Raw genomic sequence first — 24,506 nt, forward strand, 5'->3', positions numbered from 1 at the left:
ATTCGAATCTGCCCCATGCTCTCCGCTTGCCCCTGACGGACCCCAACACCACCGCCAGAACCACCACTACCACCACCAAGACAAGAGGACGCGGCCACCACCTTCACCACTGCCACCAATCGTCAAATCTTCCACGTCCGTTGCGCTCTGCCCTGTCCGCCTGCCGTTCTAGTCGCCTCCATACGGTTTTCCGCAGCTCTCCCTCCGACCCGCGACCCGCAGATCGAGACCACCAGAAACAGACCCCCAATCCCTAATCGGTAGCCGCCCTGGCCCGCCCTTGACCCTCCAGCTCCGTTCTGCCCACACTGCCTCCCCTCGTGTGGCAGAGGCCCAGCCCAAAGCTCGCTCGCGAAGCAGGCCCGCGACTGCGACTGGAGGCTGCGCCGCCAGCAGGCAGGGCTCCAAAATGGGTCGCAAGGCGGCACCGCAGCCGCTGGCGCTTCCGTCTCAGTCGTCGTCTCCGTCTCAGTCTCAATCTGACGCCGCTGCTTCACGCAACAACAAGGGCGACCCGCCAGCTGCTGAAACGACTTCCCCAGGCGTGTCTCCGGCCGAGTCCAGATCGCCCCGGTCCCCCCGCTCCTCTCCTTTCCACAGTCGATTCTCGCCCTTGAGGAACCAAGGCGTCAAGAACCGGAAAGTGTCACAATCGACTGCAGCTCTGGCGGCTGTGACGGCAACCGGTACTTCATCGTCATCGTCAGCAGCGGCAACAGCAACAGCAACAGCACAGCCCTCGCCAACCACAGCCGCTGTCGCTGTCGCTATCGAGAGGAGCAGAGAGGAGCCCTCCTCCCAGAAGCAGTCCTTCAGGCATACGCGCGAGGATCCTCCTTCGACATATCCCTCCATCTCATCTACCTTGAACGAGCAACTTCCCCCTCCTCCACTCTCCAATCCCCAGACCACCTCGCGACCCGACCCGCCGCAGCGGCCCATGACAAGCGACCCCAAGAAGGGATCCAAGAACGGCTTCTTTCACTTCAACAAGCAGTCCAAGGCCAACAACCAGTATCAGCCGCATGCCCACCACCACAATAACAACAGCAACAGCAACAGCAACAGCAACCCCACAGAGACGAGAGCACAGATTATGTCGAGGGGCAGCGACGGATCTAGCCGACCGAGACACGGAGGAGGTATGTAAATCTGGATCTAACTTTCGTGAGAGGGGTGTGGTCCAATATACTTTAGCCCACCCGCGCAAGCCCAGGTTCGCAACCAGCCGCTGACACCATGCTTTTGAACAGATCCATGCTACTCCGACCACTCCCTACACAAGCCCGTCTCTGCCGATCCCTTGCGAAGCGACCTGTCTTTGTCATCTGCCGGCGACCTCGACACTGCATCACCGCAGTCATCCACAAAGAAGGCCAAGACAAAGCCCTTTGGCATCTTGAACCGCAGCAGATCCAATCGCGACAAGGAAGACGCCAGCCCCGAGCTGAACCCCGTTCCATCGCCTCGACAAGGCAACGAGCCCGAGCTGTACCTCAACTCTGTTCCACTAAAGACCACTCCTCTGGGGCCCGACCGATCGTTTAGAGACATGATGAGCTCCGCCGTCCGGAATCGATCCGAGGATCGCGCGCCAAGAGACTCGTCCTCGACGAGAAGAGGGCACCGTGAAAAGGAGTCAAAGACTCAGCCCTCTTCCTTGAACGAGAATGGAGGTTCGAACTTCCTCAATGGGCTGAAGAGCTCCGGCACACGTGCAGCCGGTATGCTGAGTGACCGTTTGTTTGGCGGAAAAGGTGGGCGTGGGAGGGACTCGGACCGAGATGCAGTGGATGACGAACACTACCAACTCAAAGTTATCAACCTGCCGTTGGTCGAGCAGACCCGGTTGACCAGGATCTCTAAGCGACTCGAGGACTCTAGGGATAAGACCGAGTTCTGGATGCCTGCCTTCCCTTGGAGGGCAATTGACTACTTGAACTACAAGGGATGTGAGGTGGAAGGTTTGTACCGTGTCCCGGGAAGCGGGCCGCAGATCAAGAAGTGGCAGCGAAAGTTTGATGAGCGTGAGTATTCTATATCAGTACTGCAAGACCTCAGCTGACCTAAAACAGGGTATGACGTTAACCTCTTTGACGAGCGAGACTTGTACGACATCAATATCATCGGTTCGATGCTAAAGGCCTGGCTTAGAGAACTGCCCGACGAGCTGTTCCCCAAGGCAGCCCAAGACCGGATAGCAAGGGAGTGTGCTGGGTCGGAAGAGGTGCCTGAACTGCTGATCGAAGAACTCTCGAATCTCTCACCCTTCAACTACTACCTGCTCTTCGCCATCACGTGCCACCTCAGTCTTCTCCTGGCTCACTCGGACAAGAACAAGATGGATTTTAGGAATCTCTGCATCTGCTTTCAACCATGCATGAAGATCGACGCCTTCTGCTTCAAGTTTCTGGTGTGCGACTGGCGCGACTGCTGGCGAGGATGCAAGAACGAGGCCAAGTACATCGAAGAAGAGTACATGCTCTTTGACCAGCCTCCTCCACGAGGCTTGGCCGAACCGCAAAAGCCCAGGCCTCAAGAGCCAGAGATCGAACGCCAACAACTATCGTCTTCGGACAGCAGCAAACAGTCAGGACGCATCAGTCCCGGAGATCAGAAGCCAAGGCTGAAAAAGAAGCAGCTCCAAATATCGCCATCCAACGGAAGCGTCGTCTCGAACAATTCGATCATCTCGAATACGTCGATCGTCTCGACTACTCTGACCCTGGATAGCGACCGCGACCGCGACCGTGAGGTGGGCAGGAGCTCAGCGGATAACAGGGAGATGCGGCCATTGTCGCCTATCATGCCCCTGTCACCCCTCGGCTTCTAAAAGACATCCTTTGACTCGCTGAACGCGATGGGATGGAGCCTGCTATCACCTTTTTCTCATGCCGATACCCACGATAGAGCCCGTGATGATCTATGCGCGTTCAGCACCAGCCGATTTACGATGCCATGCCGTTTACGACTTTTTCTGCCTTTCGACTCTTGTACTCTGGTTGATCGCTCCGGACGCTGGCGTTTCCGCAGAGTGACTTGGTGGTGACGGCGAGGAGAGATCAAGCAAGGTTTTCGACAAGTCTTGGGAGGGTCTCCTTGCCGTACCGGAGCGAGTAAAGTCTTGTTTCTGTTTATTTTTCTATTGTTTGTTTGGTATACCCCATGAATGCATTTGAGGGAGGATATCGTCAGGGGGTTGTTTTTTCTGCCCTTCATCTCGCGGGGAATCTTGGGTTTGGAATCCTAGCGTTTTCGCAATTGTGGATTTGTTTCTCGAACATGCTATCTTGTTGCTTAATCTGGGTTTCTAGGGTTGGAGACGCAACCGATCTCACGTTTGAAAAGAAGCTGGGGAGAGGAGGATATGAGACTGGGAAGCAGACGGCCAGGTCTGGCAGTCTGTTGTTTTCCCTAGTCTCTGAACATCCTCTCATTTTGAGAATCCAGGAAGATAATCATGTACGAAAGCGAGAGTCATGTACAGGAAGGGGTGATGATATAATGTTGGAGTTTCGAGAAATTGGGAAAGAAAGATAGCACATAAATGAAAGGGCGCAAGTGGATTCTTGTTCATTCCACCCAAACAAGTCGATTGTCTTGAACCTCCCACCCGAACTGTGTGTGTGTGTGTGTAACTAGCTTTTTGATGCCGATTCGTAACGCCAATCCTGAACGCCGTCTATGCTCAACAGCAGCAATTGCAGAGCTATATATCAGCTCCATCATCCTCAACTTGATCTGCCATCCCTCTACTTCTTCTTGCCGGACTTGCTGACGGCATTCCTCTCGTTCTTGCGCATCATGCGCTCGTTGCGCTTGACCCTCTCCTTGCGCTCCCTCCGGCCGTCGCCCCTCACGCTGGTGCCCTCCTTCCTGTTCATCTCCTTCTCGGGGTTCACCTCGACCAGCCAGTCGTCCTCGCCCTTCTTGTTCAGGCCCTTGTAGCCCCACTTGCGCTTCCACTCGCCAGACTCCTCGTCGTAGGCCAGGTTGCGTCGCTGCTCGCGCGTCTTGGGCTTGATGCCTTTCTTGGCGGCGAAGCGCTCCCACTTTGTCGGGGGCTTGGCCTCGGGGACGGGCTTCTCGCGCGGGAGACGGGTGCTCGGGGCGGGGAGGGAGAGGAGCACGCCCTCCGGGGTGGAGCTGAGGGGGCACGTCGTCAGGAGCTGGTTGATGAGAGACTGGGCGCCGTCTCGGGCGAGCTCAGCGAGGGACTGCTCGAGGTCGGTCTTGTCGAGGTCCACGGGGTTGGGGTCCTCGGCGAGGAGGTGGCCCAGGTCGAAGGTGTAGGGAGTGGGCTTTTCGACTGCGACGGGCAGCTTTGGTCTGGAGCTGGGAAGCGCCATTGTGAATGGTGATTTATGGGTGGCGATTCGTGTGGTGGGATGTGTTGGACGTTGAGAAATGCGAGTACGTCTTTGGATCGGGAGAATGTCTTGTCGCAAACCCAGCCTCTCGTCGTTGCTGGTTCTGGTAACTTTTTTTTCTACATCTTCCAACTGATAAGATAAATTGACGTCGGAGCGGTGGACAAGGGTTTTTCCGACACAGCGGCTGACTGGCCAATCACAACGAGCACGGACCGACCACCCCTGTCCAGCTCCGGGGGTGTGTGGTTAATCCTCGAGATTTTCCCATTGAGACCTCACAGCTCGAGACGAACCCCGCGAGAAGAGCGTCCCAGAACCGGCCCAATTGGCGCCAATGCCACGATAAAACGCCTGCCTGCCATCCCATATACCCCGAGGCCCTTCAACATCATGGCGTCCGTCCACTCGCTCCGGTGCCTCGTGAGGCCGGCGGCCATTCCCCGGGCTCCTCGCATCCAGCCCATCCTCGCCGCCCCATTCTCGACCACCGCCGCAGTCCAAGCCGCCGCCGCGCCGCCGCCCATCAAGAGCCGTCGGGACCTCCCGCAAAAGGTCAAGAAGGCCTACAAGAAGAAGGCCAACATCGTCCCCGTCCGGAAACCCAACCCCGGCGAGCGCAAGGCCTTCCGGAAGCGCATCCAGCTCAGCAACAACAGCGCCTTGCCCGTCGAGGGCCTCGACTCGCTGGACCAGAAGAACATGACCCTTGACGAGAGTGCTGGAAAGGTCTTTGCCATTCCCGACAACGTGGTGGATCACCTCCGTGCCCTCGAGGCCTTCAAGACGACACAGAGCTGGAACCTGTTCCGGAGACCGCATGTGCTACTACGCAAGGAGACGGTTGAGCTGATGAAGAGGCTCGAGGCCTCGGCTGAGAAGAAGGAGGCTCTCAAGTGTGTCTTGACCGGAAGCAAGCTCTCTGGAAAGAGCATGACTATGCTGCAGGCCATGGCCTATGCACTTCTCAACAACTGGGTCGTGTTGCACATTCCCGAGGGTAAGAAGACAATGATTTTAAACATGACCGAAATATGATATTAACTACTCAAAAGGTCAAGATCTGACAAACGGCAACACTGAGTACTCACCCATCCCCGACACAGAGCCCATGCAGTTCGCCCAGCCCGTCTACTGCCTCAAGATGATCCAGAGCATCTACCGGGCCAACCGCACAGCCCTCGAGAAGCTGCAGCTTGAGAAGGACTGGTCCAAGTTCACCAACCTCAAGCAGGGCGCCACCCTCGCCGACCTCGCCCTCAGTGCCAAGGAGGCCGAGTACGCTTGGCCTACCCTCCTCGCTCTCTGGACCGAGCTCACCCTGCCCGGTCGCCCCCCCGTGCTCTTTGCCCTCGACGGCCTTTCCCACATCAACAAGATCAGCGACTACCGGGACCCCTCCTTCAACGAGGTCCACTCCCACGAGCTTGCTCTCGTGCGTCTCTTTGTCGATGCCCTCTCAGGCAAGGCTCCCCTGCCCAACGGCGGAGCCGTCATCGGCGTCACATCGGCGAACAACGCCCACCGCCACCCCTCGCAGGAACTCGTCCTCTCCCAGCTCGAGGCTGGACAGGCTGGCCGCGAGGTTCCCAAGCCCAACCCCTACGAGCGCGGGTACGACGAGCGTGTGTATGATGCTCTCAGGCATAGTTGGGTGCTCCGGCTCGAGGGCATCACCAAGGACGAGGCCCGGTCCCTGATGGAGTACTGGGGCGCCAGCGGCCTTTTCCGCAACGTGCTCAACTCGAGGACCATCTCGGAGAAGTGGACCGTGGGAGGCCACGGCATCGTGGGCGAGATGGAGCGGGCAGCCTTGATGCAGATGAGACTGTAAATGTATTCTAGAAATGTACAATATCGGTGTCTGAGTAGAGACTTCAAAACATGTATCAGCTCCAACAACCTCCCAAGTGGCTTGCTGGCCAATGTTGCGCTCTCACACGTCAACTCTAGAAATGGTGCTCCATGTGCTTCATCAATAGTTTATCATTGTCGACAAAGATCTACCAGCAGACTATCCTTATCTACCTAATATGCCAGAACGCCAGGCCCTTACGTCAGATGCCTCTTCCTATTACACGTCATGCTCTTCTTAAAAGTCCATATCATCATCCCGGACATCATTGCCACCTGTGACAAACACCAGTCTCGTGCCACCGCCAGCAGTTTGCCAGACCTGTCAAGTAATGTTAGTCTTAACCCTAATGGTTTGGGCAGTGGTAAACTCACATCATCTTTGGCATACACTTCCAGGGTGTTGAGCCACTGATCTTCAGTGAAGCCCTTGGCAATAACTCGTTCCTTGACCTTTCTCATGCTCAGCTCAATGCCGAGGTCGTCATCGTCGACATCATCAGGACGGCAGGCACCAGTGTCAGCCAATGTCTTGACCAGGCGGAAGATACTGCTGACGGCGTCGGGATTTTTTCTGCCAGAGCCCAGATCACTATTCAGACTCTCTTTGCTAGCCTCGACAAGTCGCAATGCCTCATCGACATCATCCTGAGTGGTCTCGTTGCTGAAACGCAATCGCGCCAGAGCCTGGGCCAGGCGGACAACACCGAGCAGAGTACGGGGAGTTGTGTGGGTGAACTGCTTGCCCTTCTTCTCAGCACGCTGTTGCTGGTCTCGCATGCGGACATATGTCTTGATCATATACTCCGATACTGACTCAGGGACAACGGGTCGGTAGGTTCGAGCCTGAGCAATGTATGATCGCACCTCGTGAGGGCTGAAAACCACATTGTCGGTGCCAATATCAGGGTGTCGGCTGTTCATGTGCACAAAGGCAACGTGCTTGGCGAGTTGCTCGTCCGTCTCGCGTGTAGGGGTATCAAGAAGCAAGAAAAGGATATCGAATCGAGACAAGAGCGCGGCGGGGAGGTTGATGTTGTCGACAGGCGAGATGCGAGGGTTGTATCGTCCGTAGACAGGGTTAGCGGCGGCGAGGATAGAGGTGCGGGCGTTGAGGGTAGTGGAAATTCCAGCCTTGGAAATGGAGATGGTCTGCTGTTCCATAACTTCGTGAATGGCAGTACGGTCGGTCTCGTCCATCTTGTCGAATTCATCGATACAGCAGATACCGTTGTCAGCAAGGACGAGAGCACCGCCTTCGAGGACCATCTCGTCAGTGACGGGGTCTCGCATCACGGCGGCTGTCAAACCGACACCACTGCTTCCACGACCCGACGTGTAGACACCTCGAGGAGCAACCTTTGAGATGTACTTGAGAAGCTGGGACTTGGCCACACCAGGGTCACCCATCAAGCAGATGTTGATGTCACCACGGATCTTCATACCGTCTCCCATCTCTTTTGTCACACCTCCGATCAGGAGAAGGAGAAGAGCCTTCTTGACATCGAGGTGACCGTAAATCTCCGGAGCAATCGACTTGGCGAGAAGCTCATACACCTGGCCGGTCTGGCGGTACTTTTCAATTCTTCGGACCAGCGTAGGATCGACAATCATCTCACTGTAAGCCTTCTTGTGCTGAAGAATGTGGTGGGCCTCGAGGTATGTGTCGGTGAGGAGTCCAGCCTTCATGGCCTTGAAGCCAGTATAAGGGGTAGGCAAGAAAATGCCCGAGATATCGACAACATCACCAGGGCTGATTTGTCGGACAAGTGTGCCGTAGCAAAAGACGGTAAGACTTCGAGGAATCTGACCGATGGGGACTTGCTCTGCCATCTCCTGAACCTTGACCTCCTGGAAGGGGAGGAACTTTGAGGCCCTTGAGGAAGGATTGAGTTGACCCTTGGACTGGTTCTGCTTGCAGTCTTCCGAGGGACACATGGTAAGAGGACCATACTGCTTGTCGGTGATGGGCTGGAAGATCTCGCAACCACATCTATCGCAAGTGTATGCGCTGACCTGAACAATTGGCTTCACGTCGGAAACTCGAGTGGCGATAGCGCGGATGGTGATGAGATGACCCAGGTGCTCGCCGCGCACTTGCCGGACGGCCAAAGCCTTGGCAGGCTTGCTTGAGGTGCCCGACCTGGGCTTGAAGACAAGGGTATACCTGCGAGTGAGCTCGGCAGGGAACTTGTCTCCTTCTACTGTAGGGTCACGCTCGGCAGCCTCGTCGAGTTCTCGGTTTCTGGCTTGTCGTCGCGCCATCAACACATCGAGGACATCATCCTTGAAGCTATCGTTGGCTGGTCAGTATGGCTCATTCCCACTTGGTTCAGTAACTTACGTCACATCCACGCTCGGCTGGGGCATCACCGCATCCACAGCTCTCGAGACGATCTCGACGTAATGTTTTGTGTTCATCTCGATAGATTCAACAAGCCTCAAGCTGTCGTCGCTGTCGAATGCCTGATTCTCCCACTGCAATATGGTTAGTAGTTGTTGATAATCCGACATGGAATCCGTACTATTGCTAGGTCATCGAGATCGATTGTGGCCTCGTCAATTACTCGGTCTGCCAGTTGCTGAAGCATATCCTTGTACTTGTGGTGAGGGGCCCGCCGGCGCTCCTTATTCTGACCACGGTTCCCATCCTGATTGTCCTCGTCCATAGGGTCGTAATCATCGTCAAGGTCATCTTCGCCGATTGTGATGTTTCCAAGCGCTGTTGTGATGGTCTGCTCGGCTGACGTCTTGTAGCCCGTCAAGAAGTCTTGGAATGCATCTGGATGGTTGTTAGTATCGGTCGCCTTTACAGCTTGGGCCTCAAAGAATCCTCACGCTGCTGCTTCTCGTAGCTGACGGGGGCCTTGAACTCGCGCAGCGCCATTGTGAAATATCTTGTGCGAGAGGCAAAGTCGATGAGCGCTGGGAAGTTGTGAAGCTATGCAGATGGAGAGATGCGATCGCGATGCACAAATTGAGTGGGCTGGGGCGGGCCACAGGGCAACGACGGTTGCGCTGGACCTTCGACGCGAACAGCTGAACCAACGCGTCGTTTCGCGTTTTGGGCTGCACCGCCACATGCAGAGTTTAATGGGCCTGCGCCACAGCGTCGGCTTTTCTGCAAGCAAGAAGGAGCGCAAGGGTCCCTCATCGCTGCCCAGGACAGAAGAAAGCTGGGGAAGAACGGGGAAGTACCCGAGCACGTGTGAGCTGCCTCGGCTGCGGGACGGGAACGGAGTCCAGGTCGGAGGTGCTTTCGGCGCCAGGTCCCCAAACTCTTTCGACAGACAACATTTGTTCAACCTTTTCTTCCTGCGAAGGCAATGACGCTGGCTGCATTCTAATCCTATACGCGATACATCATGCCTCCCAAGAAGAATGCGCAGTCCGTGTCGGCGGAGATCTCGCTGGCTCATCTCAAGAACTGCTTGGTCAACCTCCCCTCGACGCTGGTCTCGCTGCTGGTTAATGTCAACACTGTGAGCAATTGCCTTCAGCCCCCTTTTGACTCGACAGCGTATTGACTTGATATTCACAGCCAGTCCAAAACGTCGTCGTCGAACTCAGCTTCCGAGATGCCGCATCGAGTGGAACAAGCTCCCAGCAGCGATCCGCCTTCGTGGGATGGACCGGCATGCCCAGCAAGAGGAGGGCAGCGCCGCCATCTACACGCGATGGATTCAATGGCTCGAGAGGATCTTCGCGCGACCAAGATATTCAACTAGTCGAGCTTGATGCGACGTTTGCCAAGACGATAGGGTTGTCGGAGGGCCAGAAGGTCATGGCCACCGTCCACCTCGATCCCCCGCTGGCGCATACCATCAACATTGAACCTCTTACGCCAGAAGACTGGGAGATTATTGAACTTCACGCGACATTCCTCGAGTTGAACCTCATTTCCCAGATTCGTGCGCTCCCAAACCCCTCATTCAAACTCGGCGAGACGCCCGTCGCTCCTCACGCATTGACGCTGCATCTCTCCCCAACATCGACCGCGAATATCAAAGTCTTGTCGCTGGATCCTGTTCCTCCTGCAGACTCGCCGTTTGCAAAGATTTCCCCCGATGCCGAAGTCATCGTCGCGCCGAAGACAAGGCAAAAGAGTTCTCAAAGCTCTGGTGACCATCGTAGCGTGGCGAGCACCTCAAAATCCAAGCGAAGCGGTACGAGTACTGTGCGCCGACGGAGTACCAGGGAGGAGCGGAAGCCTACCATGTTTCTCCGTGGTGTTGACAGGAAGTCTTGTGAAGAATGGTTCGACGAGGGACCTCTTGCCCAGGATTTCAGCGTCTGGGTTGACCGCGACCTCCTGCTGGGCGATGCCTTTAAGGGGGTCAACTATGTCGTGGTGGATGTCATTAAACCCGCAGGCCTTCTACAGCCCCAGCCGGAAGAAGGTGGTGCTCCAGCAGGCATGACTGCGTCGTCAAGGGTGATTGCCCACCTGCGATCGTGGATTGATCCTCCAAATAGCCAGACAGTTGCTCTTTCGTCGCCTCTATGTGCAACCCTTGGGTGTACCGGTATGGTGGGTGGCGTCGTGAAGCTTCAGGCGGCACCACAACAGCTGCCCAAAGGACCGGTTCAAGGGGTCAAGGTGTTCCCGTTTGCTGCAAGCGCCAAGACGGTCGAGGGTCTTCGGTTCGGTGGTGAATCCAAGGCTGAAAAGGAGGAATCTGCCAGGCGATTCCGTCAGATCTACAATGCCTCGCGAGGCATTGATGGACTCCTTCAAGGACCGTTGACGGACGGTGCTGTTATGGGCGTATACGATGGCCTTGATCCACCTCAAGGCTGGGAAGGCGGCATCATCAAGTTCACCTACGGCGCAGACTTTCAAGAACAAAAGGATGCGACGAACTGGATAATGGGCCTTGACCCCAAGTTGGCCATCGACTTCCAGCCACCTACCCCTCGGCCATCATGGGTATCTGACTCGGACGGCTTCGAGCGACAGCCTACCCATGACTCACTTCTCGTGGGAATCGACTCACTCCTAGACAATCTCCAGTCTCAGCTTGTGCATCTATCATCAGTCCTTCTTACTGGAGGTATGGGATCAGGAAAGACATGTGTGGCGAGGCACTTGGCTCAGAAGCTGCGGGAAGAATCATTATTCCATACGCTGTATTACCCGTGCCGGAAGCTTGTCAACGATGAGACAAGGATCTCGACGATTAAGGAAACCCTCAACCGCCTTTTCATGTCTGCAAGCTGGGGTGCGCGACTGAATGGGAAGGCTGTTGTGATTCTTGATGATTTGGATAAGCTGTGCCCTGTGGAGACAGAGCTCCAAGTTGGAAACGACAATGGGCGGAGCAGACAGGTTGGAGAGATTCTAGGTTCGATCGTCAGGCAATACTGCACACGAGACAGTGGTGTCGTACTTCTGGCAACAGCTGAGGGCAAGGAGTCGATCAACAATGTGGTTGTCAGTGGCCACGTTGTACGCGAAATCATCGAGCTCAAGGCACCCGACAAGGAGGCGAGGCGACGAGTGATGGAGTCTATTGTGATGCAAGACGCCATGACGGCGGAAGAGGCGGCAACCCAGTTCAGCGACGAGAGTCGACCGCAGACTGCCGATGGCAGCACGGGAGACGACAGTGGCGCGTGGATGGACGGTGCCAGTCATACAAGCCGCGAGAACCCACCGGCAAAGACCAGCGGATTCCTTTTGGATTCAGATCTCGACTTTTTGGATATTGCGGGCTCTACGGATGGATATATGCCCGGTGATATCAGCGTGCTCGTCTCTCGAGCGAGGAACGAAGCCATCATCCGGGCGATTGCCGAGTCACCAAACTCCACGGGGCCTGTCCATTTCGCCAGGACCGATTTTGACAAGGCATTGAAGGGCTTCACACCGGCTTCACTGAGGAACGTAACTCTTCAGAGCTCTTCGACCAGCTTCAAGTCGATCGGCGGCCTTCAAGAAACACGACAGGTGCTGCTCGAGACGCTGCAGTACCCAACCAAGTACGCACCAATCTTTGCGCAGTGTCCTCTACGACTACGATCTGGTCTTCTGCTATACGGATATCCCGGCTGCGGCAAGACTCTCCTTGCGAGTGCCGTGGCTGGCGAGTGCGGGCTCAACTTTATCAGTGTCAAGGGACCCGAGATTCTCAACAAGTATATCGGAGCCTCGGAGAAGAGTGTACGTGACCTGTTTGACAGAGCGCAGGCAGCAAAGCCCTGTGTACTCTTCTTTGATGAGTTTGACTCCATCGCCCCCAAGAGAGGACATGACTCTACCGGTGTGACGGATCGTGTTGTGAACCAGCTTCTGACTCAGATGGACGGTGCTGAGGGACTGTCCGGAGTCTATGTTCTGGCAGCCACTTCGCGACCTGACCTGATCGACCCGGCTCTGCTCCGTCCTGGTCGTTTGGACAAGTCCCTGCTCTGCGACATGCCGTCCCTGGAGGATCGGGTCGATATCATCAAGGCCCTGTTCCAGAAGGTCCGGCTCTCGGATGAGCTGACTGAGTCTGACGGACCCCTGACGGATGTCGCCCGACGGACCGAGGGCTTCTCGGGTGCCGATCTTCAGGCCCTCGTGTCGAATGCGCAGCTGGAAGCAATCCATGACGTGCTAGACGTGGATGGTCCTACAGTCACGTCGAAGCGTACGAATGGAGCCGGTGGAAAGCCAAACAGCACGCCTAGCTTTGTGCAGTTCCGCTACGGAGAAGACGCCAAGCTCTCGGACCAGCCGACCCCAAAGAGCAAGTCAGCGGCGCTCGTCGAGAATACGGCGATCCTGTCCAAACTGGACGAGATCAAGATTGCGCGCAAGAAGGCAAAGCAGGTTCACGGTGCCCCGGCGGCGGCGATAAACGCGGACGCTAAGGCGTCGGCCGGTGAACAGCGGGAGGTGGTGATCGGGTGGGAGCACCTGATCAAGGCGCTTGACAACACACGGGCGAGCATCAGCTCCGAGGAGAAGACGCGGCTGCAGAGGATCTATACTGAGTTTGTGGTGGGCAGGAGTGGACAGATGAAGGACGGGCAGGGCAGCATGGAGATTGGGGGACGAAGCAGCTTGATGTAACATGTATGGACATATAATGGCGGCGAGATTTAACGATGGATAAATAGAACACCTTTTATATATGCAATTTTGTTTATGGTTTCTATCTATGCCTAACGCGAGGCCTCATCCTCTGCCGTGATCTTGGCCAATGTCTCCTGGACCGTGGCATGAATACCTCCCCTCGCCGCAAGCAACCCCCGGTTCTGATTCAAGTCTCTTCCAGCTCCAAAGTCAATGGTCTTGCCGTCCAGGTCCGTGACCTTACCCCCAGCCTCGGTCAAGATGAGCTGAGCGCCGGCGTGGTCCCAGATCCACATTCGGACGTCCGGGGATGAGGGAACTCGGAGCTGGAAGTCGCCTCCGCCGACGGCCAGGGCGGCGTACCGGATGTGCGACGACCACACCTCGGTGTTGGGGTACACTGCTCCAAACGAGGCGGCGAGCTTGGCGATCAAGTCGTGTCGGGACGTCTTGCTCGAGGAGCAGTCGACGATTCTGGCGTCTGAAAGACTCGAGGCCTTGTCAAGACCCTCAAGCGGGCGGGCTTCTTCAAGACCACTGAAGTTCATGGTGCGGATTGTTGCGCCCTGGCCTCGGACGGCCGTGAGCATAAGGCCGAGTCCCTCCTTGTCGACAGTTGACTCTGCGAGAACACCATCTACGGGCTTGAGGTTGGGACAGCCCAGCACGCCAACGACTTCTCGACCGTCCTCGATCAAGGCCAGAGAAACGGCGTACTGCTCGCCTCGAAGAAAGGTCGCCGTACCATCGACAGGATCCATAACCCAGAAGCGTCCAGTCCTTCCTCCCTGACCACGACCTCCAAGATCAATCAAATCAAGCATCTCATCCGCCGAAGCCGGACTCGCCAACAGCGCCTCATCCTCCTCACTCTCCAGATGCGCCCCAGAGGCGAGCTCATATACGCGGTCCCTCAGCGCAGCATCGCTCCGCAGGGCAGCAGAGTCCTCCTCGCCGACAAAGGTGTCACCGGGGAAGGCCTTGGTCAAGGCGCTGATGAGAATAGCCTGGGCGGCAAAGTCGGCAACGGTGACGGGCGAGGCGTCGGCCTTTGAAATGCCGCTGACGGAGGAGAGCACCTTTTTGGTGAGGATGGAGGCTCTGAGGACTGCGAGCTCGGCGATGTGACGCTCACGGGCGTATGCGGCGGCCATGATGAATATGTGTAAAGAATATTAGTATGTCTGATGAGAATTAGCTAAATATGCTGAAATAGTTTGGATATCCTCTCGTACTTGTAGGTAATGAATATGGCCACGTGCTCTTGCTGGTGGACGTTACATGATCTGAAAATGAGGCGGTGATGAATCGGATCAATCAATCATGATGCTTGCTCCACGGATCCACAGAAACACAATCGACACCAAACACGGGCGACTCTACCTAGCAAACTGCAAGAATCTTGCAAACAACACGTCTAGATCGCCTCACTTACACAAATCATGTCGCATGCGTAGGAGCCACAAACTCGTCGAGATGGGCAACAAAGACTTGGTCGCCAACTCTCATCATGATGCCACCGCTGGACTTGACCTTGACCTCTTCGTATCCCAGGCTTGTCAAATCATACACTAGAGCACCCTCATTCAAGGCTGCCGCCGCTTCTTCCTCTGATAACCGCCTCGCCTTGAACCTAAGGTGCCGTGATGTGCTAGAGGTACCTGTCGTGTACTCGACAAATAGCTCAAGTGAATCAGGCAGGGTCACAACTTCTCGTCGACCCTTTTCAACTTGTCTCCAGGCGTCCTTATTACCAGCCTCGTTCTCTTCGTAGGGTTTCTTACCCAGCGAGGCAGGAGTCGACATGCTTGAAAGGCGTGTTTCGTACGTCTCTGGGCTTACAATCTGGCTCAACTAAGATCCAACACTTGGGTTGCTTTCCGCGTCTGTCTCGACTGTTGAGTGATGCAAATTTTCAGACGATTGGAAAACTTGAGCCTTTGGCGTAGAATACCTACCAGCATCTTTATATTCGTCTGCTGGCGGGTGTTGAGGCTCCTGGCTAGACAAAGGCCCAGACAAGGGCCTTGATAACGACAAAGGCCTGGAAAGAGTCAAAGGCCTGGACGCAGACCCAGGTGAAGGCCTAGACAAAGGCTCAGAATCTGTACTTCTCTCAACCTCATTGTTATCTGGAGTCATCCGTTCTTTCTTGCCAGAACCATCCCGTCTAGTAGAGCGGTGGTGTAAGGAATGGAAATCTTTCATCTGTGCCCCCTTGCGTGTCCAAGACTCCGGCTTTACTCACACTCAAGCACAACCGTCTCTTCGCTATCGGAGGATTCTGACATATTCCCCAAAGCGTCATCTTCCCGCTGCGCCAGAATCGACACTCCCGATGCAGCAGCTGACGGTGCCGTGCTTTCAAGTGGATAGTCTACCCTCTTGACTCCTTTCTCGAGGATGCTATTGATCCTTTCCACAGCCAAGCGCTCCAGCTCCAGCAAAAAGCCTATCTTCACGTCCCACAGTCCGTCAGATGGCATTCGCCATCCGGGGTAGATCCTGCCATGTGTTCTTGGTATGATGTATTTCCCGTGGAAAGCAATAAAGGCGTTGCAGAGATAACAGGCATCCTTGTTGGAGGCAATCACCCGTGGAGGCGTCGAGCCTTGGTGCTGTTCGAGATACCATATGAGCTGTATTTCAGCATGGACTTTGGGATCGTCCATCAGCTGGTCGATGTGTCCCTGGTGATAGTCATACTCACTCCCGAGGCGATTGGACAGCTTCCTGACCACCTGGTCAGTGTGCCAACCTGTTCCATGCCGGACTTTCAACTTGTCCAGCATGGCCCTAAGACTAGGTCGCTCCGCAGAACTATCGTGGACAAACGCTGAGGGTTCCAAGCTCACTACGATAGTAGTGGTCTGGCAGATAGACTCGTATTGTCTCGCGAGCTTGCAACTTTCCGGATTATGTTGAGAACCGCTTCGCATATATTCGGGTTCACTCGTGGCTTGACGTGGCTCACCTCGTTAAGCAGCAGGCCACCAATGTTTGGTATCTCGGAAATTCCATGGCATGTTTCAATGATGGACCCGAGATCCCCGTCCGGGGTCAGAGCCCAATCGTCGCTGCTTGGAGGGATGAAAGTGACGCGATACTCGGCTAGTTGAGATACCAACTGCTTGCTGAGTGCCAAGAACCTCGTTTGGTTGACGCTACCGACAAGTCGATACATTGCCATGTTGACTTCTTCTAGGAGCTTCCTAATCGGCAGCCTACTCCTGGGATTTATCATTCTAATCCTCGACAGGATCCGCCAGCGACACATTGACACTATAGCCTTGAACACGTTGGCTTCGAGTTCCTCGCGAGAGCCTTAGTTTTATGTTATCAAAGATACCTCCGAGGGCCTTATTCTTTACTTACTACATGAGGCGTCTTTGAGCTGGGAAAAGACATTGTCCAACCCCAACTTGACCGAAGGTAGGTATGGCGACGAGAGCCCAGCGTCTTTAGCGTTGGCAGCTACCATGATGGCCATTCCAGGCAGCTTCTCTTCGACGCATACGGCTGTGACATTGTTGATATCGTCCCTTATACATGACAGCAATCCAATCGTAGAAGTCAAGTGCCTCTCGTTGTCAAGAGAGAGTGTCCAGCTAGCATCCGCCTCTTGACGTCGGATGAAATTCTTGTGAGGGTTCGAAGCGATCCTCCCCAGATAGAAAAGAAGAGCAATGGCTCGGGCGCAATCCGATTCCAGATCAAGGCCAGACATTTCCATCTCATAGTTCGAAGGAGCATGTTTGGCGAAGGGGAGTTTCTTACAGACCTTACTCATCGCTCATCAGGCCCTAGCAAGTTCCAACCTTCCTGTGGCTTCTGTAGAAACACCAGCACAGTTCATAATGATTAATTTTAAGCTCTTAATTATCGCTATGAGCTGTGTGGTTGGCTCCAAGATACTGCGGGAGGCCGACCACGGTGACGGAATGATAACGATGCATCACGAAGCAGGCTAGGAACAATGTATACCGCTCAAGGTTTGTCACAGTCAGGGGCAGAAACGTATCATACAGTATTGAAGATGCTCTCTAAGCGGTGGTAACCAATATCCCAGTCTACACCACAGCCTAATACTACCAACCTCGACATCAATGACACTTGATATCGATATATAGGTATAGGTCCTATAGCCAAAGCTTGTTCACCAGTCAAGCAGTCAAGGGCACAGTGAGTTTGTCATGTACTTTATAGCTTCAACCATATCTATGCCACCGAGCAGAAGCCTCTTGCTGGTCCTGCCCCTTTTTTTCCACAGGCCCTGTAAAACATCTTTCATCTAAGAACAAGGGCTCGTTTGCACCTGTACGCCTCGCCTCGCCTCGCCTCTGCTCTGCCTGCCTTTCATCCCTGGCAGTGAGCAGCCATTCATCGACCCTCTGTAGTTGGCCAGATCCATCACATCATCTGTGAGTCCGATAGCTTGCCTGCCTCTAGGTCGTGCTGCATGAAAAGAAGAAGAAAAAACAAGAAAAAGAAGACAGCCTGCTCCGGTAAGAGAGACGCGAGGCATGCTCATTAGCAGCCAGGCAAGGCCTGTCCTCGTATGTATCAGTTTGGCCAAGCTTGGCCATATAGCATAGCATAGCATAGCATAGCAGCAGCGACAACTCCTTCCACCACAGGTCCTATAATGCAACGGGGTATGATCTCAGCCTCTCCGCTCCACGTACTTGCGTGCAACATGATGCCATCCATCTGTACAACCAAACGCCAAAACCATGCTGAAAACAAACATGCTATGTTGAGTTGCTGTGAAACACAATTCACCTTCCCTTCGTAATCAAGTGTCTCTAAAGACCTGTCGTGCTGAGCTGAGGTCTCTTCTGAGAGATGAGACCATTCATTAGGCCCCGTTGGTCTTGGTCGAGCTGGATCCGCCCTTGTTGCGAGAGTGCAGCGTACGATACATGTTGCTCAGTCGCTTGCCTGTCACGCTCTTGCTGGTGTCGTCGACTGGCCACAACGCTGCCAAAAAGTCCCTACACCAAACATGTTAGTCCGAGTTACAAGTCAGGCTGTATCAACGCAGCTGTACTCACCAAAAGTTGCTCTTGAGACCCTCGTCCGCAGCAGTAGCCGGCAACTTTTCGTCCAGGAATGTGCCAATAACTACCAGTTCCACTCCAAAGATGGAGGCTCGTTCCTTGCTCGACTTGACATTGTCCTTGGTGGTTGACAGAATCTTCTCGAAATTTTCTCTGACGGGCTTCAGGAGGAACCAGATCATCGCATCGTTATCCTTATCCCTCTGGTCTTTGTTGTCACCGATTCGCCGAAGCTCATCCAGTCGACGAAGAGCCTTGGCTCGGCGCTCATCTTGAGGGCGAGATTCTTGGGGTCGCTCGCGCACACGATCCCTATCGCGGTCTCGCTCTCGCTCGCGGTCCCGATCACGATCACGCTCACGCTCACGCTCACGATCTCTATCTCGCTCTCGCTCTCGGTCACGGTCGCGTTCGCGGTCACGATCATCACGATGCCGGTCACCACGCCGTTCATCACGATGTCCGTGGCTGTGACGATGCTTCTCAGGTCTTCGGTCATCATCATCGCGATGTCGACGCTTCTCAGCTCTGTCCCTATCGTCGCCGTGCTTGCCAGATCGACGGTGATCATCCAGCCGACGATGCTTGGGGCTCCGGCTGTCCTCATGGGAAACATGCTTCCGCTTGTAGTCGGGCCTTGGAGTTCCACGCTCGTCGGCATAGCTGCGTGACCGATGGTCGCCATGAACATGATCCCGATCACGGTCGCGATGTTTCTTGCTGGCTTGGGGTGCAGGGGATGCAGTAGCACTTCCGCGGTGGCCGTTGACAAGATGGTGCTTCTTGTTGTTTCGGTGGTGATTCTCCACGGCTCGCTGCACACTTCGATCATTCGAGTGCTTCGCTTGCAGGACTGAGAGCAGGTATTCAGATCGACGAACAAGATGTACTGCGCCAGGCGCCTTCATCTTGTCATTGGCCTTGCTACGCTCCTCCTTCTTCTCGACACGATGCTCTTCCAGGAAGAGCTTGTCCGTCATGTCCAGGTCAGGGTCGTCGCGAATCTGAGGCCAAGCACCAAAACCGTGTCTGTCGATGCCAACCAGGAGCATGGCATCCTCCTTAGCACCCCATGCACAAGAATAGTTGGCAGCCTTGGTGGCGTCGGGAAGGCGGAACGCTCGCCAGTCGCTGTGCCCGTTGATGACCTGTCGGAGAAGCTGAAGTTGCTTGGGCCGCTCGATGGCCGTCTCGGCGTTGATCTTCTTTAGCTCGCCAAAGTCAATCAGAACAGCCTTGCGATCCTTCTTGGTCAGTGTCTTGCCAAGCCTCTTCTCTTCCTCCACCATAGTGATATAATTGTCATCAACAGCTTCCTTGGCTGCTTTGATGAATTCATCAAGAACCGACTTGACGTATTCTTGGTCTCTCTCCTTGAGCTTGGCCTCTCTGATAATCTCCTCACCGCGGTCGTCCATTGAGCCGAATCGGAAGTAGGCTTTGATGAGAAGACGCTGCTCCTTGTCTGTCAAAGGCCTCTTGGGGTCTGCGACCAGGGCCTGTCGTTCTTCCTCTTCCTTTTCTCGCTGTTCTTTCTGCCGTTTCTTAAACCGGTCAGCACGATCAGTTTCCCTGTTGCGGCTCTTGATAGCGGCTCTTCGGGGAGCACTCTCAGCCGCGACCTGGGCAAGATAGTCCTCGTGTTGCCGCTTTTCTTCGTCAGCCTTGATTTCGGCAAGCTTCTCAGCAGGAATGATCTGATCCCAGTCGAGATTAATGTCATCCACCTTGACATCCGTGATCTGCATGAAGTTGTCCCAATCAATGCCACCACTGCTAAGGTTGATCTTGTCGTCAACCTTGGTCTTGGTAACTTCGGCGTTCTCGAGGATCGAGTCGATGTCGAGTTGCTCCAGGCGTTGTTGATTGCCGCTCTGCTCAAACATCTTGGAGGAACGCATCTTCAAGACCATCTGGATGTCTTCAGATGAAGAGGGCCCATCGACCTTGAGACCCTTCTTATTGAGCTCTTCTTTGAATGCAGCCTTGCCATCGTCCGTGACACCAGCCTGAATCGTCAGATACTCAAGCAGAAGCTTGTTGCGTGCTCGTTCAAGAACTTCTTCCTCGACTGTTTCCTTGGAAACAAGACGGTAGATGTTCACGGGGCGCTTCTGGCCGATACGGTGGGCTCTGGCCATGGCTTGCAAATCGGCCTGTGGGTTCCAGTCGGAATCAAAGATGACAACAGTGTCGGCAGTCATCAGGTTGATACCAAGACCACCTGCTCTGGTCGAGAGAAGGAAGCAAAAGTCATCGCTGTCTTCGGCATTGAAATGGTTGATGGCCATGCGACGGGGTCCGGCTGCGATGGTTCCATCTAATCTCTGGAACTTGTACCCTCGTAGAGAGAGGTAGTCACCAAGAATGTCAAGCATCTTGACCATCTGGCTGAAAATCAAGACTCGGTGGCCGTCCTTCTTGAGCTTGGAGAGAAGCTGATCAAGAAGCATCATCTTTCCACTGCTGGCAATCAAGCCTTTGATCTGGTCTTCGCGGCGAACGCTGCCAGCAAGCACCTTTTCCTCGGCACCTGGGAACATGTATGGATGGTTACTGATCTTCTTGAGCTCCATCATGATGTTCAGCAAAGAGTTCTTGTGACCGTTGGTCGCATCACAGAGGGCAGTGTAGTTGCGAGTGAGGATGTTCTTGTAGTAGTCCAGTTGGACATCTGACAGCTCGACGCGGATGATCTTCTCAGTCTTGGGTGGAAGATCGGATTCGACGGTTTCTTTGGTTCTTCGCAAAATGAAAGGAGCAATGGCCTTGTGGAGTTGCTGAAGCTTTTCTTGCGCATCGCTGGCAGATAAAGAGTCAAGATCCTCATCAATGTCCACCTTGCCCGGGTTCAAGAAGTCGAGTAGGGCTGACAACTCGGCTAGGTTGTTCTGGATGGGTGTTCCGGTGATCAAGACCTTGCACGGGATACCGAAGCTCACCAAGCGGCTGTACAGTTGGGATTCACGATTCTTGAGACGGTGCGCCTCGTCGACGGCAAGGGTTTGCCACTTGATGGACTGCAAGAACTGCCAGTCCTGGAGGATGAACTCATACGAGGTGACCAGGATGTTGAACTTGGGCTTCTTCGGGTTGTTATCCACAAGTAGCTCATGCTCGCGAATGATGTTTCGGGCATCTTCAGGTCCCAGATAAACGACGTAGTTAAGGTCTGGAGACCAGTTGTTGAAAGTATCACACCAGGCGGGGATGACACTGAGAGGGGCAACCACAAGTGAAGGGCCCTCCTGGTGGCGAGCGTTGCGCAGCCAGCTGAGGAATGACACGGTCTGGACTGTCTTGCCGAGACCCATCTCATCGGCGAGAATCACATTGTTACCTCTGCACCAGTTGAGGCAGAGGAAGTTAAGACCTCTCAGCTGGAACGACCGAAGTTCGCCGCCTACGATGTAGTCGGGCTGCTTTTCCAACTTGACCATCCTTGACCGTGTGTCAGGGTTGGTTTCCTTGCGGTCCGACTGCCATGAACGAGAGGCGCGGTCAAGGTATTGGTCAATCTGGTCCTGGAACATGTCGCTGATGTCCGCTGCAGCTTCCCAGGTGCACTCCTCGTAGGTGAGGCCCTTCCATTTGACAAGGTACTCGTCGCCATCTTCGCCATTTCTTGTGGCAACCACTCGCTCAACCTTGATGTAATCCTCGTAGGCCTCGTCGTCTCGTTCGCGGTCAAGGAAGAACTGCTCCTTGGTCTCGGGAGGAATGTCGTCGCCAAAGCGGATGTCCAGCTCGTAGTCAACGAACTTCTTGAAGTAATTCTCGACCTTTCTAAATCCGCGAACATTGCGAAGGTCGTCGAGTGTTTCCCAGGTGTCATGCAAGTGAGACTTGCCCTGCCATTTGATGAAGTATTCAAAATCACCTTTGGTCATGTCATAGGTCAAGTCCTGCCCGTTTATCGGGCGATACCGCACTACTTTTTCCACGTATGGGGAATCGTCGACATAGTCAACGACGTAGTTGGCAGGGGCGAGGTCATCCTCGTCTTCTTCTTCGTCAAAGTCGCTCTCTTCATAAGCTCCTTGTTGTACCTGCGCGGCGCGACGACTTGACCAGCGCTTTTCGGCGTATGCGAGAGAAGGCTGGGCCTCGCGCTGCAGTCGAGCCTTCTTCTGGAGGCTCTTGGCGCGAGCGCCGCCGTATGTGTCTGAGTCGGAGTCGGAGTCGTTTGTTGACGCTCGTAATGTCGGTGTACCTATCTTGGAAGCTAGGTGACCGTGTTAGCCTGAGTCGCAGCGATCGAGTAGAATCTGGGGAAAGGGGGTGCTTACAAGGACGGGATGTTTCTACACGTCGTCGCTTGACCGTACGACGGCTGACGGGAGGTTCGGATTCGGAGTCATCGGACTCGACCTGTCGCGACTTGGTCAGTAACGCTCCTCGAGATGGATTCAGCATGGCTACGTACGATTTTACGTTGTTCTCGAGGTCGAGTCTGCAAGTGCTTGTTAGCCAAGAAGATGGCGGTGAAAATTTTTCGCTTCTTACACTTCGTCTCAATCCATAGAGTTCTGGATTGGCCTTGATATACTCATCCTCCTCAATGGGTACTTTACGTTTCGAAGCTCTGTTCGAGTCTGTGGAGCTGGCGCGGTCCTCAACCGCGTCGTCATTCTGAGATGGCAGGCTCTCCTCCATGTCAAAGTCACCGTCCTCGGACGCGTTGTCCTCGCTGGAAGGTTCACTCTCCGACATGTGTGTATCGTCCTGGGCCATATTCGAGGTCTCGTTCGCATCGTCCGAAGGTGACGGTGATGGTTGGTCAAGCGTATGATCATGGACATCAGGGGAGTCGCTATCTGTTACATTGTCGCCTGTATCGAACGACATGCTGATTTGATTATCTGGAGATAAATGTCCATTGGAAGGACCCCCAAAAGTAGGGGTGGACATCATGATGGCGATGGCAGAGGCTACCTGCTAAGAGACGCGACGATGTTAGCCAATGTTCTGGGCCAGCAGGTGCGGTTGAGGGATTAACGGAACGAGGCGACTCTGGCGACCCAGGAATGGTGCCAAAAGCGCCCGGAAACGCGAACAACGATGGAGATGGTTCACTTGTCGCATCCCGCGTGCGTTGTAGATGGCAAGGCTGATGAAAACCCGACATCGCAATTGGGAAGCTTGGGCGGCCACGGTGTCGGGTACGGGGTCGCAGGGGCATCCGAATGAGCGAGAAGCATCGATTTCATCAAAGGGAAGCACGGTATCGCTTATATACGACTCTATGGGAGCAATATCGCGATGGAGATGGCAGGAGTCGAGGCGGGATCGACAACAGGCGACGGGCCAGCAAGCCAGCAAGGCGGCAGCGGCAAGGAGGGAGCGGGAAGGACGAGGGAAACTTACAAGTCATTAAAGAATGACATCCAGGCGGCAACCAACATCTAGATGTATCGGGAGCTTCACCGGGGGTGCTTGGCGGGATCGGAGGACGGAACGGGGGTAACGTGGGTGAAGAGGTGACGGGCGGATTCTCAGAATGCGAGGCAGGAAAAGAAGTCGAGAGGTCCGAAAAGGCAGGGCCACTCTTGTCCTAATTGGGTGATGGTCTGGGGTGGGTGCGCATCACGTGATCCAGTCCCGTCATGCGAACAACCGGACAACCTTGAAAGCTCCCGACGTAGTACAGTGAATACAAAGGGATCTTTGGCTTCTCACGGCAATATGCAGGGCTAGATTGTTAAATATTACGTTTAACATTGTATCATTTGGCGTTCTAACTTTTCTTCTCACTTTCTTGTTGAGGCGTTCGTATCCTCACAAGGAGGCTCCAAGGACCGGCCAATCATAGCGCAACACCATTACCCTAAATTTTGACAGAAGAGGTAAATTGAAATGCCTGTGGTTGAGAAACCTCTTGATCGTTCGTTGTAAGATATTTCCCTGTTTGAGGCCAATACGTTTCGTCTCTTGTTTGCTTCGAGGAGGCTTGTAGTTTGTGGCTGCCTGCTATCAGGGTAGGGATTGACACTGTTTGGGTTTGTCACTCTGTGTCAGATAAAAGGCTATTCGGGGCCCAAAGATGGAGCACTTCGGCGTGGTCACTGCCCGCTACGGGGAAGTTTACAGTGATTGGCTTTTACCTATGTTTATGGGGAAGGCCTGTTCGGCCCAGAGTGTAGTGATCTGTCTGTTTCA

The 24,506-nt window shown here is 54.6% G+C and overlaps 9 protein-coding genes across 9 annotated transcripts; 4 read left to right on the forward strand and 5 right to left on the reverse strand.

The window, feature by feature from the left end:
* Positions 1 to 409: 409 nt before the first annotated feature.
* On the forward strand, positions 410 to 2,082 carry LRP88_10107 (uncharacterized protein; the record flags this gene model as incomplete). Its single annotated transcript, XM_083246575.1, has 3 exons — positions 410 to 1,142; positions 1,254 to 2,025; positions 2,076 to 2,082. The coding sequence occupies 3 exons, from the start codon at positions 410 to 412 to the stop codon at positions 2,080 to 2,082; spliced, it is 1,512 nt and encodes a 503-aa protein (XP_083097688.1).
* A 52-nt stretch (positions 2,083 to 2,134) lies between these two features.
* On the forward strand, positions 2,135 to 2,833 carry LRP88_10108 (Rho GTPase-activating protein; the record flags this gene model as incomplete). Its single annotated transcript, XM_083246576.1, has 1 exon — positions 2,135 to 2,833. The coding sequence occupies one exon, from the start codon at positions 2,135 to 2,137 to the stop codon at positions 2,831 to 2,833; it is 699 nt and encodes a 232-aa protein (XP_083097689.1).
* A 919-nt stretch (positions 2,834 to 3,752) lies between these two features.
* Positions 3,753 to 4,349, reverse strand: LRP88_10109 (ribosome biogenesis protein RRS1; the record flags this gene model as incomplete). The annotated part of the gene is made up of 1 exon (XM_083246577.1): positions 3,753 to 4,349. The coding sequence occupies one exon, from the start codon at positions 4,347 to 4,349 to the stop codon at positions 3,753 to 3,755; it is 597 nt and encodes a 198-aa protein (XP_083097690.1).
* A 414-nt stretch (positions 4,350 to 4,763) lies between these two features.
* Positions 4,764 to 6,204, forward strand: LRP88_10110 (mitochondrial 37S ribosomal protein mS29; the record flags this gene model as incomplete). The annotated part of the gene is made up of 2 exons (XM_083246578.1): positions 4,764 to 5,268; positions 5,426 to 6,204. The coding sequence occupies 2 exons, from the start codon at positions 4,764 to 4,766 to the stop codon at positions 6,202 to 6,204; spliced, it is 1,284 nt and encodes a 427-aa protein (XP_083097691.1).
* Positions 6,205 to 6,462: 258 nt separating this feature from the next.
* Positions 6,463 to 9,111, reverse strand: LRP88_10111 (DNA replication licensing factor MCM7; the record flags this gene model as incomplete). The annotated part of the gene is made up of 5 exons (XM_083246579.1): positions 6,463 to 6,546; positions 6,600 to 8,517; positions 8,569 to 8,696; positions 8,750 to 9,006; positions 9,063 to 9,111. The coding sequence occupies 5 exons, from the start codon at positions 9,109 to 9,111 to the stop codon at positions 6,463 to 6,465; spliced, it is 2,436 nt and encodes an 811-aa protein (XP_083097692.1).
* Positions 9,112 to 9,589: 478 nt separating this feature from the next.
* On the forward strand, positions 9,590 to 13,284 carry LRP88_10112 (AAA family ATPase peroxin 1; the record flags this gene model as incomplete). The annotated part of the gene is made up of 2 exons (XM_083246580.1): positions 9,590 to 9,706; positions 9,766 to 13,284. 2 exons carry the CDS (start codon positions 9,590 to 9,592, stop codon positions 13,282 to 13,284), a joined length of 3,636 nt encoding a protein of 1,211 aa, XP_083097693.1.
* Positions 13,285 to 13,376: 92 nt separating this feature from the next.
* On the reverse strand, positions 13,377 to 14,441 carry LRP88_10113 (inositol monophosphatase family protein; the record flags this gene model as incomplete). The annotated part of the gene is made up of 1 exon (XM_083246581.1): positions 13,377 to 14,441. One exon carries the CDS (start codon positions 14,439 to 14,441, stop codon positions 13,377 to 13,379), a length of 1,065 nt encoding a protein of 354 aa, XP_083097694.1.
* Positions 14,442 to 14,727: 286 nt separating this feature from the next.
* LRP88_10114 (uncharacterized protein) lies at positions 14,728 to 15,093 on the reverse strand (the record flags this gene model as incomplete). Its single annotated transcript, XM_083246582.1, has 1 exon — positions 14,728 to 15,093. One exon carries the CDS (start codon positions 15,091 to 15,093, stop codon positions 14,728 to 14,730), a length of 366 nt encoding a protein of 121 aa, XP_083097695.1.
* Positions 15,094 to 18,145: 3,052 nt separating this feature from the next.
* LRP88_10115 (chromatin-remodeling ATPase CHD1) lies at positions 18,146 to 23,258 on the reverse strand (the record flags this gene model as incomplete). Its single annotated transcript, XM_083246583.1, has 5 exons — positions 18,146 to 18,281; positions 18,342 to 18,675; positions 18,910 to 22,572; positions 22,637 to 22,765; positions 22,847 to 23,258. 5 exons carry the CDS (start codon positions 23,256 to 23,258, stop codon positions 18,146 to 18,148), a joined length of 4,674 nt encoding a protein of 1,557 aa, XP_083097696.1.
* Between the last annotated feature and the right edge of the window lie 1,248 nt (positions 23,259 to 24,506).

This window comes from Fusarium phalaenopsidis (assembly GCF_050370095.1).
Source record: "Fusarium phalaenopsidis strain FUZ10S chromosome Unknown contig_32304, whole genome shotgun sequence".
Lineage (NCBI taxonomy): Eukaryota > Fungi > Ascomycota > Sordariomycetes > Hypocreales > Nectriaceae > Fusarium > Fusarium phalaenopsidis.